The sequence below is a fragment of the Gouania willdenowi genome, chromosome 4 (assembly GCF_900634775.1).
Source record: "Gouania willdenowi chromosome 4, fGouWil2.1, whole genome shotgun sequence".
Taxonomy (NCBI): domain Eukaryota; kingdom Metazoa; phylum Chordata; class Actinopteri; order Blenniiformes; family Gobiesocidae; genus Gouania; species Gouania willdenowi.
The window spans coordinates 31455533-31475214 of record NC_041047.1 but is presented as its reverse complement, the minus strand read 5'-3'; the positions used below and the strand labels follow the sequence as shown (position 1 = coordinate 31475214).

Sequence of the window (19682 nt, the reverse complement as noted above, 5' to 3'; positions counted from 1 at the left end):
ACACGGCACCGTGAGGGTTAAAATGTGAACTACAGACGGTTCTACGCTCTCTGTGATTTGGGAGATCGTCGTCATGTTGTAATCCTTAACGATCTAATATCGTCAGATTACACACCCTTAATTGAGCATTATTTCCTATTGATGTATTACAGACACGTAAACTCACAACTGTAACAGCCTGGGTTTAGTCATTGATAATTAAACACATTTGACAATTTTTCCACTGTTAATAGATTTAAAGAGATGTACAGTACATTTCAAATGTCATGCAAAATGTTGCAACAAAATCTGTCTTATGACAGACGCACCTCCTGATGTGGAAATTGCTATACATTTGAGACAATATCACACATTTCCACAATATTTTTTACCGTGTATTAAGTGTAGCAAAAACAGACGGACATGTCTCACTCTACATAATATCGCGTGAACTTTTGTTACATTTCTACAGTGGAGAAATATGGAATAACAATAGTTACATTGATTAACTGGATTAAGCAGGTTTGGCATGATTTAGAGAAGTTTAATAGCCATGATAGCTGATTAGGTATAGTAGATGAAACGGAAATGGAAATGAGTAAACTCTGAAACGGTAAAAATCAGAGGCTCTATATCTACCAGAAAAGCAGATCAAATTTAATATAAATAACAAAAGGCCTGGTCAGACATAAACAAAGGTTTTTATGATTAGGAAATGTAATAAAAAAAGGCCAGAAATACTTCTTGTAGTCACTCAGGCCTTACTATAAAGTGACAGAGTCGTAACTCTATATCTGTAACTTTATCTGGCTTAGTACAGAGCTACCACTCATGTCTCTGGAGGGTTGGAAACAATGTATCTTCCATTAGCCATTTTAGACATGTATACAAAACGCTCATTATGACATTTACTGATTGGCCCATATGTGATAAGTTTTCATTGATATGCTATTCGATCTGTTTTTATGGATGTTGACCAATCACAATATGTTCCCGTTTCAATCTGAGCATCTTTAACCAAAACCCATTAAAATGGTAAATGGACTTGATTTATATAGCGTTTTATCACCACACTGAAGCAGTCCCAAAGCGCTTTACATATCAGCTCATTCACCCAATCACTCTCACATTCACACACCAATGGGAAAGGACTGCCATGCAAGGCGCTAGTCGACCACTGGGAGCAACTTAGGGTTCAGTGTCTTGCCCAAGGACACTTCGATACATAGTCAGGTACTGGGATCGAACCCCCAACCTCTCGATCAGAAGACGACCCTCTACCACCTGAGCCACGGTCGCCCTACATTAAGGTATGGACCAGTTTGTTTTGTGCATTAGTTGTTGTATTTCAACATCATATGTGTTATGAAGGAACCAACATTATACAATAAATTAGTGGGCTTTGGATAATTCCATGTATGAATTAACATTGCAGTACCAAAATAATCAAAGCAAGATCTTTATGCTATTAAATAAATTGATCAATATTATAACCTTGGGTCTCAGCTAAAAATTAGAATGTATTAAAGGGGCAGAATTATGAAAAAAAATCACTTTATAATGGTTTTGCGACAGTGATATACCTTTCTTTAGCCTCACTCCCCATACAATGTGGTCATTGAGTTTTTAACCCTCATCACAAAGCAGGTTTGTAACAAACAATATGAAGTTACTTGATAAAAGACACTCTTGGTCAATTTTATTGTGTTGGAGGATAATGTATTGTGTTTCTACAAGAGCAGCAGCTATGCTGTTTCTAAAGAAACACTCAAAAGCTATAAATATTGTTCAAAAGCTGTTGCCTCACCCAGTGTCAAGATGTTAAAACAAGTCACCCTGAGTTAGTCTGAGAGCTGACACCTGCAAAAACACTGAGGCACGTATGAAGAACAGAGACTATACACTAAACTTAACACAGCTACCCTTGCCAAATCTCCAGAGACGAAACATTAAGACAAGAGTAGCCCCTTGCTGAAACTGAAAGACATTAATAAACCAAAATACAAATACACCAGGGTGTGTGAAGACGATGAAGGTCATGATGGTCATCGCTGTCTTCACTTTGACTCAGAAAGTCAGATAAGAGGACAGAAGACAGCAGACCTCAGCATGGAAAGAAAAGCAGCGAGAACTGGCTTGGCATTTGGCACATTAACACGCTAACACTGAGCTCTGCAGCTGATTAGCAGCTCTTAGCTCAACCTGTGAGAGAGGGGTCGTATGACTCTACTGCACAAGTATGTGTAGGTTTACAGGCCATTATGTCTTATATGGCTGTTATCCACTGCTCAGAAAACCAGAGCCTCAGATAGGACTAATCACTCTGTAACTCAGGATTAGAGAGTGGTGGAATACAAATTTATACACTTGCTGGCAAGATTCCTCTGCTGCTCCAGATATGGTAGCGTATTTTGTTAAAAGCCTCTGCCGGATACGTTTTCTTCAGTGAGCTACGATGTTTAAGAGAGGCTGAAGAAAAACACAGACGAGAAACTGGAGTGGGTTGAACATTTTTCACTCCGGGGTAGAAAGAACACACATTTCAAGGCTAAAGTAATAGTTTTGGATTAGGCATGATTATGTTGGATGATTAACAGAAGTGCCTGGGATTAGTTAGCAAAAATAAACCAAGGAAACTTGTTATTTTAATGCTCAATGGTTTCCAACTACAATTAGTTGGAGGTGCTAAGACAATTCTTACAGCTGAATCAACATACCTTGATATTGTACATATTGTAGCAGTCACTGGAATCTAACCAGTCACTTCGACAAGCAGAAGTGATGTTGGTGTGCTGGATTCTGTGACAAATGAATGGCACAAGGGATACACAACACTACAACTTCCACAAAGATCACTTGCGCAAACTTTAACTTTAATAGTTAACCTAAAAGTCCATTGCTGTCCACTGGCCTTCAACCTCAACAAAACATATTGTGCCATCATCACACAGTGTGTATCGATTGCATCTATGCATCAGCTCTACATTAAAATGTGTAAAAGGCGGCATATCAAGCTAAAGACATACACAGCTAAGCATGCAAACACAGGCACAGCCACTGAGGTAAGTGCACACCTCTTAGGTGATCATTTACAAACACACAAGCACTATGTGTGCTTGTATATAGTGATGTACCCCCTCAATAATATTTCAATACATATACTTTGGCTCGTACGTGTCATACGTATCCTACTTTCTTCCTTAAAGGTCCAGTATTATGCTCTTTTTTTACCCATCTCCATTTGTTCTAAGAAGCCCAACAACATAGTATTTGAGGTTTATTTTCCCAAACTCGCCTGTTTTCTGGAGTTTTAACCCTCTGAAAAGTCACTTTCTGAGCGGTCCTAAAAACAGGCTGTTTTTGGTCCTTCATGCATACAGTATGCATGAGTAGGCGTACGCAAACACGCTACTTCACCGTGTGTGTTTATCACAGCATAAACAGTCTTCTTCTCCTCCTCACCTCTACTGATCACAGAAATAGTCCATTTAAGACAATAGTCCATTGTTTTGTCCAACTGCTGCGTCGCGCATTGGGTCACAAACACATCAGATCATCCCATAAAGGCAATACAAGGTGGTATAACGGCTACTAAAAGTGAAACTGATGTGAGAGTTCTTCGGTTTATCGTCTTTTTTTTTTTTTTTTTTTAGAAACACTTTATTACAGGGAGGATATAAAAAGAGAGGGCAGTGTTACACCTAGGTGAGGGGGATGGGAACAGGGAAGAGGGAGTCAGGGTATGGAAGGGGTGAGGAAGAGTTGACTGCTTTAAAGTGAGAGTGAGATGTGATGTTATAGTTGCGCATATTGTGCTCATTGTGTTGTGTAATCACTTCAGCCAGTCTGGTGACAAGTGTCACCACCCAGCTTAAGTATAATGATGGTGGCCGTGAACAGAGGAAAAAGGTGAGTGGTTATACCTAAAACTGGTATTTGGGATCTATGTGTCTAAGGTTAAGACCAGTTTATACCACAAACCAAGGCCTGTACATCCACTACTTTGGTTTATCTATATACTGGATTATCTATATACTGAACGTAAAGATATTAAGTCATATTAACTGTAATATCAACCTGCGTTCGCTATGTTTGCTTTACCTGTGAGGTAGTTTGAGATGGAGGAGCTCACATTCTTATGTAGGGTAGGAGGAGCCAGGATTGTCAGGAGGAGGAGTTTCCCCCTTATGACTCAAAAGGGGGCAAAAATCCAACTCACCCATTTGGAGCTGACATTTTTTTTTTTTTTTAACAAAATGTGGAATAGAAAGGGAGAGAGGAAACAGAACTTTTTCAACTGAATAAGGCCAAAAGAATGTATATCACTATAGCAAGTGATTTTTTTCATAACACTACCCCTTTAATAAATATTAAGTTCCAGTCAAATAAATTATGGTTCACAGTTTACGCAAAGTTTGGCAACCATCATAAATTATTTATTATAATCTGTAAATGACTGTATTTACAGCTTTTCATTTAACAAACTTGTGAGAGAGACATGTTTAAAAAGCTTTGGGTAAAAGCTTGTCCTGCAGTTGAAAATCTAGAATGAGAAGAATAGACTTGTAGAAAAGACACTGTATTAGAGTATGTGTTCATGTTTTCCATAAAACATAGGGAAATATGCCGGTACCTCTTTTCATTGTAAGCTCAAGTCATCAGCGATGACTCCATTGTTTATTGTTACATAGTTTTCGGTTAGCTATTGAGGTCCAAGGCTCAGGGGAAGCAGAGTTGTGGAAAATAAGCTTGGCAGATAATGTTAAAAATAAAAGGACATTTGAGTGCATGTATAATGCCTTAAGTACTGTAACTACAATTGAAAACTTTCCACTTACTAACTAGAACCTAATGGATAACAACGGCAACATTTCTAATAATGCAAACCAGCGTTTCATAGTTTCAAGAGGAAGGACAAAAGCATTAAGATAAAGGACTCATGCATCCTGAAACAAGCAGATTTCTCTTCCTTTTTCAAACACTCTTCAGCACAGAAGCCCAATCAGCATGATGCATACGCTGCCCTTTGTTTAGCATCTTCCTCCAGACTTACAATCAGGTCAGCTGCAGCCATGCGGGACTCGGATGATCCTCAAAAATAGACTTATTTTTCGGGGAAGGATACGGTGGGTCTTTTCTGCTGACAGATGTCCTATGCAGCATGCTGACAGGGAAGTCAACTTTATGAACTGTTTTAGGTATTGCCAGCACACATCACTAAGGAAGCTCAGACAACAGGAAGAACGGAATCTCTCCAAAATTATCTCTGCATATCTTTCTGGGTCATTTAGAGCAAACAAAAATTCCCGAATAAAAATGTTTGAACACCAGTGCCATACTTGCATGCCACGTAACATTTTTTGATTATCAAATTAGTCAATAGCTATGCAGACCCACACTTAACAATGTTATTATTAGAACAAATGCTTTAAGAACATCTGAAGAAATACCTGCTGCCAAGACACAGGACAAAAGAAATGAAGAAAAAAAAAAATACTCTCTCTCTCTTACATCTTATCTCAGTAATAATGTGGAAATAGGTGTGCCATGTTTAAAATATTAAAAGAAATTCACTACCTATAAAAATTATTTGAAACTTCACAAACTTCCTAAAATATCTAATAGCCTAATATGTGTCAAGCAACTACACTATGACTAAAAATCTGCTTCGATGGGATCAAAAACACTAATTTGAATTATAAACAATGAATAAGTATTAAGTCACGCATCATTAACCAAACAAAAATGGCTAAGAAAAAGAGACAGCTGCAAAAGGTTTGACAAAATGCTGTAATGCTTCTACATACTGTAAATTGGGCTCAAGGGTTTTTAGAATATGGAAGACCGACAGCTAAATGGGGCTGAATGTCTGACCAAATATGTACCGTAGTCAGAATGCAGATTATGTGTCGTGTGTGGCTTTGTCCCTCAGGTTTTAATGGTTCATTCCGATGTTGATTCCTTCTCTATCTACTGAGTTAGCCGTATCTTTTACCATGAACATCAGGTTGGTTTTTGATTTTTACAGGTGTTTAGGAACAGTCGAGTGTGCTGTCATAATTATCTCCCAGACACCAAATGATACATACCTAAAATCAAAAGCCGGCTTTCACTATGATTATTAGGTTTGATTTATTGTTAAAAGCTGGAGATTTGTTGATTAAAAACAAGAAAAGATCCAACTGTGTAACTTGTATCATTCAGGAATACCTAGGTTGATTATGACTCTTGCTCTGCAAATCATTAAGGTCTTAAATGAAAGGACAATGTATCAGGCAGACTTCTCTTATTGATTTACAAAAACTATACAAATATAAGCAGTGTTCTTTCCTTATCAAGGGGTAAAAAAGTTCTTAGCTGACTTATTTGAGTTGCTGATCTACTACAGTTTGGGTGTCCAACCTGGTACTGGATGGCTAAACTTTTACTTTAAAAAATAAATGCTTGTCTTTTTCCTGAACAAACTAATATTGTTCATTGCAGATACGGGTTGGTCATGAGAATACTGGGTGCCTCACTGTAAATGTGGCTTTCATTTCAAGTACAAAAATTCCACAATTTAACATTAATACATTTGCTATTTTTTTTTAATCCCTTTTTTTCCAATTTTTTAAACAGATACAACACAAGCAACAACCATTTTTCCATAAATTGGACAAACCTTGGATAAAAGTACTTGAGAATAAAAATAGCATCTTGGACACGTCGTCTTTCGTCTTTAACGGGCTTGAGCAGCATAAGTTTGCTGAGATTGCACTACCAGCTGCAATATTAAATAAACTGTTTTAGCTCATCAGCTTTTCCAACCCTGAGGTGTCAAATTGAAGCACAGCCTCACACAAAAATGAAATAATGTTTCGAGTCAGTTAGTAACCCACAGGTGATTTATCACAGCACGTAAGAACAGAAATATTCTGGCCTGTGTTTAACGCTGGTTCTATAAAAGCTCCTAACATTTTCTTCCATATAAACTCTATTTTTGGCAGAGAAACCCAATGTACAAGGTTTGGGCCCAGCCGTCTTCTGCAAAACAGGATTATTTAAGTTTATTGAAACTAAGGACTTTAAGCCCATAAGGACCATAAGCATAACCTGGGCTATGAACGGTATGTTAAGAATTTTAATTAGATCCAGGATATTTTTTCAAACCAATGCTCCACAGCTGTCATCAAACAGTGGGCTCTATTTTTTTTATATAACTTTCAAGAAAGCAACATGAGATTATACACAGAAAGGATTGTAAAAAAACAAACAAACTGAATTGATGAAAATGTGATAGTATTCCTTCGGTTTATACAGAAAAAAAACAGTAAAGCTTCTCAAATCCAGAAAGTGCTCATTTGTCACAGTCTGCACGAGAGAAGAATCTCCAAGAAATGTGTCTTGTGTTTACAAGATCAAATCATGAAAACTAAGAGTTGATGGGACATTTGACATAACTTTACTCAAGCCAATTCCAAAGTCATGGTACCATCGGGTTGTTGTTAGTTACTAGCATCTGAAAATCACTTGATTACAGACACTAAATGCATTTGCTATCTATAGCTGTGCCTTCTTTAAACATGTTTTTTCATTGATTATGAGAATTTAAAGGTTTTTTGTAGGTGTAACTAGCTAGTAGCCTATCTGTGTGCATAGATCAGTTCTTATCAAAAATTTAAAATTACAAAAAAAACTAACAAATAAATTACCATATAGTTCAGTTACATTTAACCGCAGTTAAGTCACCTTAAATTATTCATAACTAATCATTCATCAAATTCATATCTTTTTTTCAAACTGGCGATACACAATATAAATTTTGATAATTTTTCTCAATACAGTCTTACCAGTTAGATGATCCTGGGTCAAAATTCTGTATACAATCCCAAGATATCATAAATCTCAATACATAACCCAGGCCTCACACAGCGGTTACCATTACACTCAGAAAGTCTCAGCATTTCAATTTCAATCCATTCGTTGGTCACAGGACACATAAATAGGCATTAATGGCGGAATTAAAACTAAAGTTAATCCTAAAAAATTAGCAGTAAAATATTCCATTGACCTTTTAACTGATGTTCACATAATAAAGAAGAGGAAACTATGAAAGAACCTAGAGATGGGTATGGTAATTAGGGAGACTTATATTAGTAGGCAGGTTGCATTACTCCCTGCACAATCTGAAAAAGCACTAAAGGTAATTGAGCCTATGTTGGCAACACTGCTAACCACCACATAGGGCTCTATTCTCCCATGCGCGTAAGTCAAAAAAGCAGCGCAGTAGCGCTGTTTTTGGCTGCATGCTATTCTCCCCCTGTACTTAAGTCAGTTACGCACTCTGGGCTGAGCGGCCCTGAAATGTGGGTGTTCTCTCGTCTGCTTAAGTTCCTCTTACGTGATTCTGAACCTGGAATACGGTGAACCTAATGGTGAAATAAGGTGAAACATTATATTGCACTAGAAGTATGGACAGTTACAATTGAAGCCACACAGACTCATAATATTGCAGAAGAGACTCCTGGAAAGAATCTATCCAAACTAACACTGTCAAGCTGTCACTGGGTGGGAGGAGTCACACAAGCACGCCAAAGGATAAACCATCAGCATTTTTAATATGTTCACATTTACCAGGCAACGATTTTAGATTTTCTATGGAGATGTTGTGCATTGTTCTACACATTCCTCAACACAGAGCTAGAGTTATACATTGTTTAAATTCATATAAAAAGTTGAGTTGCTCCTTGGCTTACACTGAGAAAAATCATTAAGAGACAAATAGTTTAAGTATAGTAAGTATTTTTGTTCACACAGCTACTCAGCCAGATAGTAGCCAGCAGATAAGCTGTCAAGGGAACAGCAAGTCAGCTTGTAGTCTTATCTAGCAAAGAGAAATAACTTAAAAACACAATTCTGTGAACCAATGACAATAATCTGGGAGGTGCTCTGAAAAAGCACAAATCACCAACCCTGGCCGTTATTCCCATTCCAGCAGGCTCCAGGCTGTCACAGATAATTCACAACATTTAGAAAATCAAACAAGGCTTCAACATTCTTCTCTTGCTCCTGGTACCGCAGCCTCCCCTCCAAAAAAGATAACCCAGTAGTACCAAAGCCTGAGAAAGCCAATGTCCAGGTGAAATCTAAAAACACATGCCACACACTAAGTGATATCCATATAAACATCAAGTCACTTCACAGGAGCTTAACAAACACGTGTTTAGTCTAGTTTGTGATTAATTTACATTATGAGATTATTAACAAAACCCTGAAGTGCCACACAGGATGCCTTTAGAGAAACCTTGACATAATATTTAAAGGAATGTAAAAACACCAAAGAGAAATTGAAAGCTGTCTGAAAGTTTTGAAATCATGCATCTCACCACCTAATGAATGCTCTTTGGAGAAGTATGGGGCAGCAAACCTGTAGCCAGTATCCCAGTAGTCTTGCTTGACAAAAGAGCACATATTCCAACTCAACAATGTGACCTTACCGTTTAATCTTCCAGCTTTAGGGCTTAAAATTCTCAGCGTTCTGGTCATCTTGGTCACATGATTGAAAAACCAACAATTAGGGGAGTTGACGGCAGGTTTCGGCCAGGGTTGAACTTTGGACATGCTGCTTTATCAATACGAACATGACAAATAACCTGAACACAGAAGAAGGGCAGGTGCTGTATATAGACTACCATGTGAAATTAACTGGCAAGGTCTTTTGTAGTAAATCATTATAAAGCTGAAAGAGAAGTTATGTCAGCCAGTAGTTGTGGATAGAGTTATGAGCTTCTGTCCTTAAAGTCAAACAAAACCCCATAAATAACTTTGTTTTAAAGCTGCTGGAGATGGTAGCTAACATTTTTATAACACAGATAACGTCTATTTCTCATAGATCAATAAATCAAAGGAATTTCTTGTAAAAAAACTTCAGAATTTAGTCACAAACAAATGTTAAAGGTTGACATTACTGTTCACAAAATCGTTTTTGACTCCGTCACAAACATTGGCTTTGTTGACAAATGATCATGTGACTTAAACTAGGGAAAAGTTTTGCACATTGCATTACAGGATTAGAAAGGAAGAATGCAAAGATGGCGTCAAAATGGAAAAGTTTCTTTTACTTCATTCATCACCAGACAAGGAAGACAGTGATTCACTTACGGCATTTCTGTTTTGGCTTATCCTGTGATATGACGTCACTCAGCCAGACATTACATTTTGGACAAATTTGGGTGCTTCCGTGGAAAGCCACAATATCAACATAAGCCATTGTTTTGGCACAACTTTCAATCCGTGAAAACACCAGAAATGTCACTTTGCCAGTGTTTTGGGAGCACAGTGGCATCAGTGGTGAATGACTGAGACAACTTTTGGATGAAAAACAGTTAAAAACCTGTTAGGGATCGTCCCCAGCAGCTTCAACATGTGGATAAAATCATAATTAATGCATTGTCAAATGTAGTTCTGTGCCATTCTAGACCTACAAGTATACAATGAATGTTTCTTAGGGTTAGGGTTCGCGGCCAGATTATAATAGATGCTTAAATATTTGCTGCGAGCAAAATATATCTGGTTACTTTTCGATATTGTGAAAAGAGACATACTTAAAACATTAAGTACAACAAAGTTGGAAGAGCAGAAGTTTTATCTTTTTTTTTTTATTTTACAGTGGACTTGTTCTGCAATGAGATGCAAATTCATGTGTAAATTAAACAAAATGCTGTGATAGTGAGAGTGTTTACTTTCTGGAGCTGAACTAACACCACATTCAAAAAGGGTGATTGCAGTCAGGCTGAAGAACTGAAACATTTTGAGTGTGAAAAATCAAAACAGGAGTGTGATAGGCATCCAGAGATATGTATCCTCCATAGTTTATTTAGCTTTAAAAGATACATAATGTTTACCTAATAATTGGTTGCTTACTATGTATGAACTGCAATTCAAAACCACATGATGCAGAGAGCACGTAACCAGTCTTGGGTCTAGTTTGAAAGGGGCGCCTCCAGGACCCAAGGTGCTGCCTGGCAACTTGTGCCATTTTGTTTTCCAGTTCATTTAAAAAAGTCATGGGTATGTCAGTTATTAATGCTGCAATGTGTTCATTAGTAGGAAAGTTGACATGAATGTGTTAGGAAGGTTTTGTTTGACTTTAACATGACCATAAAGTATTCACATTAACTACAGCACCTATAGATGCATTCAATCCATCTACAGCTGTGTTCAGGGTTGAAGTCAATTACATGTTTCAGTTACAATTATGTTTTCAATTACAATTGATTTATGATTACAGTGACCAGCATTTTTTCCAATTACAATGAAATTACAATTATTTTTTACCCTAAATTACAATCACAGTCTCACTTACTAAAGTTCAATTACAATTAATCACAATTACAGAGCCTTTAATAAAAAACCTAATAAAAGTTCACCTTCCACTTGTGTTAGCATCTCTTATGATAAAGGGTCCTTAATCACCTGTGAAATACACTAAAAGCAACTATTTATCATCTAATTTGTATTTTATCTATTGGTTACCTTGGTAGGGCTTCCTAACCAATGAAAATATTGGTATTAATATTTTTGGTCTGAGCTTCTGAGCCTTTTTTGTGTCACTACCCCCATATCATCATTTTTTTAAATAGTAAAATGTGGTAAAGATTGATATGAAACACATTTTAATTAATTATTAACTTAATTACAATTTACTTATGATTACGACAGCAACATATTTTTTTAAATTACAATATTAATTACACCATAATTGTAATTAATTATCAATTACACAATTACAATTAAAATTGTCCCCAACTCTGGCTGTGATTCCATTACAGTTTTTTTGCAAAATAAAAGTGATATTTCTAAAATTTTGACAAAATATAATTGCGTTTCCATTGAATAATGTTTTAAGCAGGACCCTCGTACTTCTTGTGAAATCTCATACCGCGAGATTTCGTTGCATTCCTTTGTTGTTTGCATCTAATATGACACGGTTACGTCACGTCCTGTTTGTGACATGTAATTGTGGCAAAAGTGTTTCAATAGCACTTTTGCAGATAAAATACAACAATATTGAAACATCACTCAAATATTTTAGCAATATTTGAGTGCTTTTCAAAATTCAGGCTTTTTCGTTGCACTATTTATATTTTGCGCTGTTCCAAGGGTAATGCAAATGCAGCTAATGATGAACACTTATGGGGGTTTTTTGTATTCTGTTGCTGCTGGTTTAAGTAAACAAGCACATTCTCCTGAACATGTATTTTTACAGGTCTTATCTTAGCAGCTGTTTCCTTTCTTTGAGCTGAAAGACAGACATTTTTCTTTAAAACAAATCGTAGCTGTTCCGAGTCGGGTCCGTCATCGCTCTTATCAGACTCACTCCTAGCAGTGTGGTCACTTACGATGTCACACTGAGGAGCCATCACTTCTTTATCTTTGTCTCCAGTGTAACAGTTTACATAGCTTAATACCATCTTTATTTTTCTAAACTAAAAGAGTACACAGTAAATAAACTAAAGATTACAAATGCTTAAATCGAAGCACTTTCCATCGTCACCCATTCATATACCTGAGATCAATCCATCAGTCCATCATCACTCAAAGCAGATCGAAAAAGATTATCCTGGTCAAACGAGGGTATAGGTTCGTCAAAAGTAAAAAAAATGCAGCATGATCATCTGATCTGATGTGCTCATTTATTATACAGACAGACTGAATTAGTGGAAAGCAGAAGTTAGCGACAATGGCTATCAGGGTTTGGCTGTAAAGTTAATTTGTTCTCTTTGCTTGTGACTATACTGATTTCCTCCCAGAGTCTAAACACATACGTTCTACTTTAATCTGTAAGAGTGAATATGTCTGACCAGGATTGTCTGTCTCTGCATGTGTGGGTCCTCGTAAGAAACTTGTGACACGTTCACAGCTGCTTTCTCCTGGATATTTAACATGTACCGTAGTTCCTTTTAAGCTTTTGTCATGTTTGTACGAAATCTGGCTCATTTGTTTAGTGTTAGCACTTTATTAAAGGTCAAGTATTATGCTATTTTTCACCCATCTCCATTTGTTCTAAGAACCCCAACAACATAGTATTTGAGGATTATTTTCCTAAACTTGTCTGTTTTCTGGAGTTTTATCCCTCTGAAAAGTCACTGTCAGAGCACTCCTAAAAACCAGCTGTTTTTTGAGCCTTTGTGCATATGCATGAGTGGGCGTACACACACATGCTACTTCAGCGCTGCTTCAGCATGTGTGTTTATTACAGCAGCAGCAGTAAATCAGTCTTCCTTCTCCTCCTCACCTCTATTGTACCACATAACTACTCCATTTAATAGAGGTGTCCCAATCCGATTTTGACACCGGATATTGGTCTGATATCAGCCAGAAAACGAATATCGGATTTTATCGGACTGCATCTAAAATCATTGATACAAGCGCTCCAATAAAGTTTTCCGCTCCAGCAAAGTAACCTACTGTTGCTGACTATTGTTCTCTGTTTGAGTAACATCACTTGATCAAGCTTTTTCTAATATTCCACACTACAAAATAAGTAAAAGTATGTATGATTCGTACTGATATCGTATCGGATCAATATCGGTATCGGCCGATATGCAAGGCTGCAATAATGGTATCATATCAGAAGTGAAAAAGTTGTTTCGGGACATCAATACCATTTAAGACTACAGTCCATTGTTTTGTCCGACCACTGAGTCGCATTGGGTCAAAAACATGTCAGACCATCCCATAAAGGTGATACAAGGTGGTATAACGACTATTAAAAGTGGAACTGTTGTGAGTGCTCTTCAGTTTATCTATATATTGAATTATTTACATACTGAAAGTAAAGATATTAGCTGTGAAATTAACTGTAATATCAACCTGCCTATGCTATGTTTGTTTTACCTGTGAGGTAGTTTGAGAGAGAGGAGCTCACTTTCTTATAGGGTAGGAGGAGCCAGGATTGTCAGCAGGAGGAGTTTCCCAAAAATCCAACTCGCCCGTTTGGAGCTGACTTTTTACAAAATGTGGAATAGCAAGATAGGGAGGAAACAAACCTTTTTCAACTTTGGCCCTCTGAATGAGGCTAAAGGGATGCATATCACTGAAGTAAAACTATTTTAAAGTTGTTTTTTTTAAAAATGCCGCCCCTTTAAAGCTTTTGGAGAAGTTTTAGATTTTCAAAAATCAAACAGGCAGACTGTTAAAGGATTGAAAAACAACTTGTATTTACCTATCACTAATGAAAATAGGTTTTTAACAATATCAAAGGCTAAGATGCTAAATACTTTCAAAGTCATCTGAATTGAATTAATGCCACTAAACTGCAGTGTTCTGGCTGCTTTCTCATGTATCAGATAAGCAAAATGCAAACGTAAACAGCTGCTTCTTGCAGTGGAGAATTTTTTAGTTTCCATAAATGACAGGAATAACTTTGGTGATAAAGTAACGTGAGCTGTTCACTGCAAAGACATTGTTCAGTGGCACGAGCAACCACTATCCCCTGTAGCATTAGTTTAAAGCGCTCAGGATAAGGATATGATGTCATACTTGGAGTAATGCTGAGGATATCCTCATTCTGATGAATGGCTCAGGCTTTTGTACAGTGACAACCAACACTTCTTTGTTTCCTATACTTTTTAGTGTTAAATTGCCTTAAAAAGTAACAAAAACCATGGAATGAGATCACAGCACAATAAGAGGAGAACAGTTCAGTGCGTCAGTGCACGGAGGGCCAAACAACACTAAAAAAAAGAAAATTCTGCCAAGAAACGTGCACAGAAACCTTGCGTTTCCAGGATTTTGGATTCAAAAAAGCTGTTGTTGAAATCCTTTACCTTAGTAATGAGCAGTGGCTCCCGATGCTCCAGCCCTCCTCTGAGTGTAAAACCCCATGGTGCACCTCCAGATAGGAAAACCTCCACCAGCCTCCAGCCTTCTCCACATCTGCTTCTCTGATCCACTGAGTTCTGCATCACATCCCAAAAAGCCTCCGTGTCTGTGCAGCGCGCAGCATCCATCACGCTATCATAAAGGAAAATGAAGATCAGTTACTACGGGTGACAAAAATATCACTTTGTAATGTAAACCTAACACTGGCTGACTGCAAGTAAACCAGTGAATGTCCAACTCCTTTGTTTAGTGAGTCTAGTCACTCCAAGATGGACATATAATCTTTCCAGATGTTCTCTGCAGAGGACATCCTGCTATGGAAAGTAAACATCAAAAGAGGAGCAGAACATGACTGATACATCTTCACTGATAGCAGGGGGCACTCAGATTACAGTTTAAAACAGTGTTTCTTAAATGGGGGTACGCAATGGCACTATAGGGAGAGAGAGAACCCATAGACCCTATCATTACACTACATTTATTGATATAGAAATAGTCTGTCCATTCATGTATGTATACATACATATGGAGGTGTTTGTGGACATGTGCTGTATATATGTATGTACTTGCATATATGTGTATATAGATACAGTATATGTACAATTCTGTACATAACTTTTCCTCTTTTATAACACGTAACTTAATTGTAAATTTTGTTCTATATATGTGTATAGTGAATCCCTATTTTCATTTTATTGTTGAGAAATGTTGCTATTATTAATATTTATTATTTTTGTGTGTACATTGTTCTGTCACACTTGTTTTGGCAATGAATGAATTGAGAGAGAGAGAGAGAGAGAGAGAGAGAGAGAGAGAGAGAGAGCCAGAGCCGGAAAGGATAAAAAGCTATCGGAATAAATCTATTTGTTCCATTTATTTACAAATTTAGATTCTTTAAAATGTGTTCTCACTCATTTATTCCATCATTATGTTCTTAGTTGCTTTTTAAAATAATGTTCTGGGCAAATTGTTGTTGAAAAGTGGTACTTGGATTCACAAATAAGAGAAAGGGGTACTTGAGGCAAACAAGTTTTGAGAACCACTGGTTTAGAAGATAAAGTTCTTAAAGAGCTAATGATAAAAACAAAACCATTGGTAGGGTGATAATATTTAATGGTACATCTGACCCTAAAAGCACTCAACTTGTTCTGTATCATCAGTTCCTCCAGTTCTATAATAAATACCAACTAAAGTCTGGCTTTAAATTATTAGATTAAATAAAATCTTATCTTAAAGATTCTCCTTTTAAAATAAAACAAGCCCTCACCTATACACACTCTTAATGTACAGGGTCACAGAGGATCATGAAGCCTATCCTGGCAGACAAAAGGCATAAAGGCAGTGTAATCTACGGAGCTAAAGTGGGGGACACCAACGGGACAAGAACCCACGATCTCAACACTGACACCCATCAGCATAGTTCTTTTATGATTAATGTAGAGATGAGGTTGACTCATTAGTTCAAATCTTCTTCCATTTCTCTGTGGGCCAGTTCTGATAATTAGGTGTATGTACAGTAGTAAGTATGCAGGGTCCGTTTTCAGCAACGTAGGGGGGCTTTTCTGTGTTTCTTTTTAAATCGGTACTGTCGTAATAATTGTTGCACACTTGGGCATACTGTAAAAGGGACTCCCAGGCATGCATGGGTTGTTTTATTTTAACTCTCTTTTTAATCTGCATAACTAAGAAACACATACATCACCACTTAGCTGGCCCCTATGCTGCCTGTGTGCATCATCTGCTTGGTAACCGCAATCACCACCCAATATAAACAGTGCTTCAATCAGTCATGTTTATAACTCACAACGGATCATTCTACATGCGCGTGCACGGAGGTAAATACAGTCTGGTATCAGCTGCATTCTGGTCAGACAGGTTGTTCTCTCGGGCTAGGTCTTCTTTTGTCGGCCCGATTATGGATCTAATGTGTGCATCCTCTGCACGTGGGGAGCCTGTGTGTGCGGCTCCACGTGTGTGTGTGTGTGTGTGTGTTTGTTCCAATATTACTGCAGGTCCCACATAATACCTCAAGTAAGGCTGGAACAAAGAACAAAAAACCCAACTTTAGCTTTATTTAAATTTGGCCCTCAGAGAGTTATACATTTCAAAAATTTCCAAGTCGGTGGTGCTTACTCACGCGCCTTGCAATCCCCCTATGCTGTGAAAAATTCCTGGTGAGAACCCTGCATGGTCAGTGCGGCACCTGATTCAGTTTGGTCAAACCTAGCAGGTCTCTTGACCCATAATCAATAGAGTGTGAATGGATGGTGACGGCTCCTTATCAGAACCTGCATCAGCCTTGACAGAAATATAGTGTACAGCACGAGTATCCAACTCCCTGGCATTATTTTGTGCAGACTGAAAATTACAGAGAAAACTGTTCCGGTGTGTCTGACTTCTGTTTTTTTTCCCTTTCTTTCTTATGAGTGGGTTTTCTGGGATCTGTAAATGATAGTTGTTTTATTTCATTGACAAGAATGCTTGGATGATTCTGGTGGACACAATACAAACTGAAGATTCCCCTGAATTACAATTTAGCCCCCCTGATGTACAGTAACCTGAGTCATAGACAAAGGATACCTTTTAAATGCTACTGACCACTGGGAACCACAGGAAACAGAACAACAACAGCTACAGCACTTTAGACTAGAGCTGCACCATTATAGCCAAATTGATAATCACGATTATTTATCATGTTGGGGGGGAGATCTCTTTTTATTACACTTTTAAACAAACAATATGTGTACAGTTTACAGTGCAAAAATACAGTTTTAAATAAGAATTATAATATACATATATATATATTTTTTTTTAATCTAACGTAAGAATTTAAAATGTACCAAAGGCTAACAAAATAAATACACTGTTACAAAGTGCATAATTTAAATGTAAATACTGCAGACGATCAGATATATTTAATCTTGGCAACCAAAAATCGTGATCACAATTAAAATTCGATTAATTGTGCAGCCCTACTTTAGAAGAAAACATATATAATCTTTTTTAAAAAAACATAAATCTATAAATTTTCCTGTGCAACATGCCTGTCAAAACAAAATGTCCAACATGAGAGACATTAAGTATTTATTTATTTTTGACCAGCTGTCTGTGACCCACCCAGTACAGACCCACGACCCACCAGTTGAGAACCCCTGCTTTAGACTATACTTTTTTGTCACTTAAAAAACATTTAGTCCTGACATTTTTTAAATGGAAAGAGCAGAAAAAGAGTAAGTGTTGTCAACACACATGGACCATTGTTAGCCAGTAAATACATTTTAAAAATAATCAAATAAATAAAAATCAATACTTGTAAATGTAATAAGAGTGTATTTCTTTTAGGAATTAATGAAAACATGTTTAAATACACACACACACACACACACACACACACACACACACACACACACACACACACACACACACACACACACACACACACACACACAAAACTGTTGGGCTTAGTTTAAGTAAAGTAATAGCCTTAATTTCCCCTTTTTTTTATTGAGTCTTGCTCTAGTAATTAATTTCTAATAATTTCAGTGTCTCCACTACACAGCCACATGGCTGTTGGCATTAAAGGAGCTTTATACCACAGTAGTGCAGCTGATCATGGAGAAGTGTGTGTGTAAACACCTGTTGACACACTCCAAACACAAACACACTAAATCATCCAACACATAGACAACAGACAGTGTGTAGTAGTAACAGCGTCCACCAACACTGAAGTGTAGTAACAGCATTCAGTCTGCCAACAACACTCATCTATCACCTCTGTACCACAGGAACGTAAATATACAGTGAAATGTGAACATATGACACGCATTCTACAGAGAAATGCAGAGTATATTTTTCTCACCTGGTGAGTCACCTTTTCTGCGGAGCGTTGGACAGGAAAGCTCGGTGATAAAAGTCCCGTAGCTTCTCTCTACACATACTTCATCTCCACTGGACGCGTTTCACTTTAACAACATTACTTGTAAAAAGCTACTAGAAAGTCCGGTGGGCCGGCGTCATGAGAAAAGAGGTAACGTAGTTTTACAGGCAGCACTTTTATCTGTTTCCTACCGTCATGATAGGCGCACAGACCGACACACTGACACACTGGGACAGATTAAATGAGCTAAGCTAAACTAGCCTCATCCACCACGGACAACAGGGATAACAGGAGTAGACAAACACGGCACAACTCCGCCATCTAGTGGATGAGTTAGGAATAGCAGCACGGTCCCCTGAAGAGCGAAAGGCTAATATGGCTTAATATGGTTGTATCCAGAATCAGAATCAGAATCAGAATCAACTTTATTGGCCAGGGGTGAATGAATACACACGAGGAATTTCTTTTGGTGACCTGTGCTCTCTCAGGTAGTGTAACATTAAATAATAACAATCAACTAGAATAAAGAAAAATAAAGAAAATAAAGAAAAAGAAAAAGGAAGTATAAATATAAATATAAGAGTAGTTAGACTAATATGTGCAAACTAAATAAAAATAACAAGATAATAATAATAGTAATAATAATAATAATAATAATAATAATAATAATGAATAAAATAAGAATACAATAATAATAATAATAATAAGATAATAGTGCAGTAGTGCATTGATGAGTAGTGCAAATATCCAGATGTGATAAGTAACAAAGTACAAATACCTCGTTACTGTACTTCAGTTGTGTTTGACTGGTATCTCTACATTACTTGAGTATTTGTTTTTGGGCGACTTTTTACTTTTACTCCTTACTTTTTTAAACAAATATCTGTACTTTCTACTCCTTACATTTTAAAAATGCAGTGGCTATCCGTACGGTTGCTGTATCAATATACCGTCATTCTAT

The 19682-nt window shown here is 37.2% G+C and overlaps 1 protein-coding gene across 1 annotated transcript in view; it reads right to left on the bottom strand.

The window, feature by feature from the left end:
- shroom2a (shroom family member 2a) overlaps positions 1–18997 on the bottom strand; it is a 58737-nt gene extending 39740 nt beyond the window's left edge. The window contains exons 1-2 of the mRNA XM_028444497.1: positions 18704–18997; positions 14790–14976 (exon numbers count right to left, since the gene is read on the bottom strand). Of these exons, the coding sequence (XP_028300298.1) occupies positions 14790–14972 (183 nt within the window). The 5' untranslated portion in view covers positions 14973–14976; positions 18704–18997. The remainder of the gene's footprint in view (positions 1–14789; positions 14977–18703) is intronic.
- Positions 18998–19682: the final 685 nt, after the last annotated feature.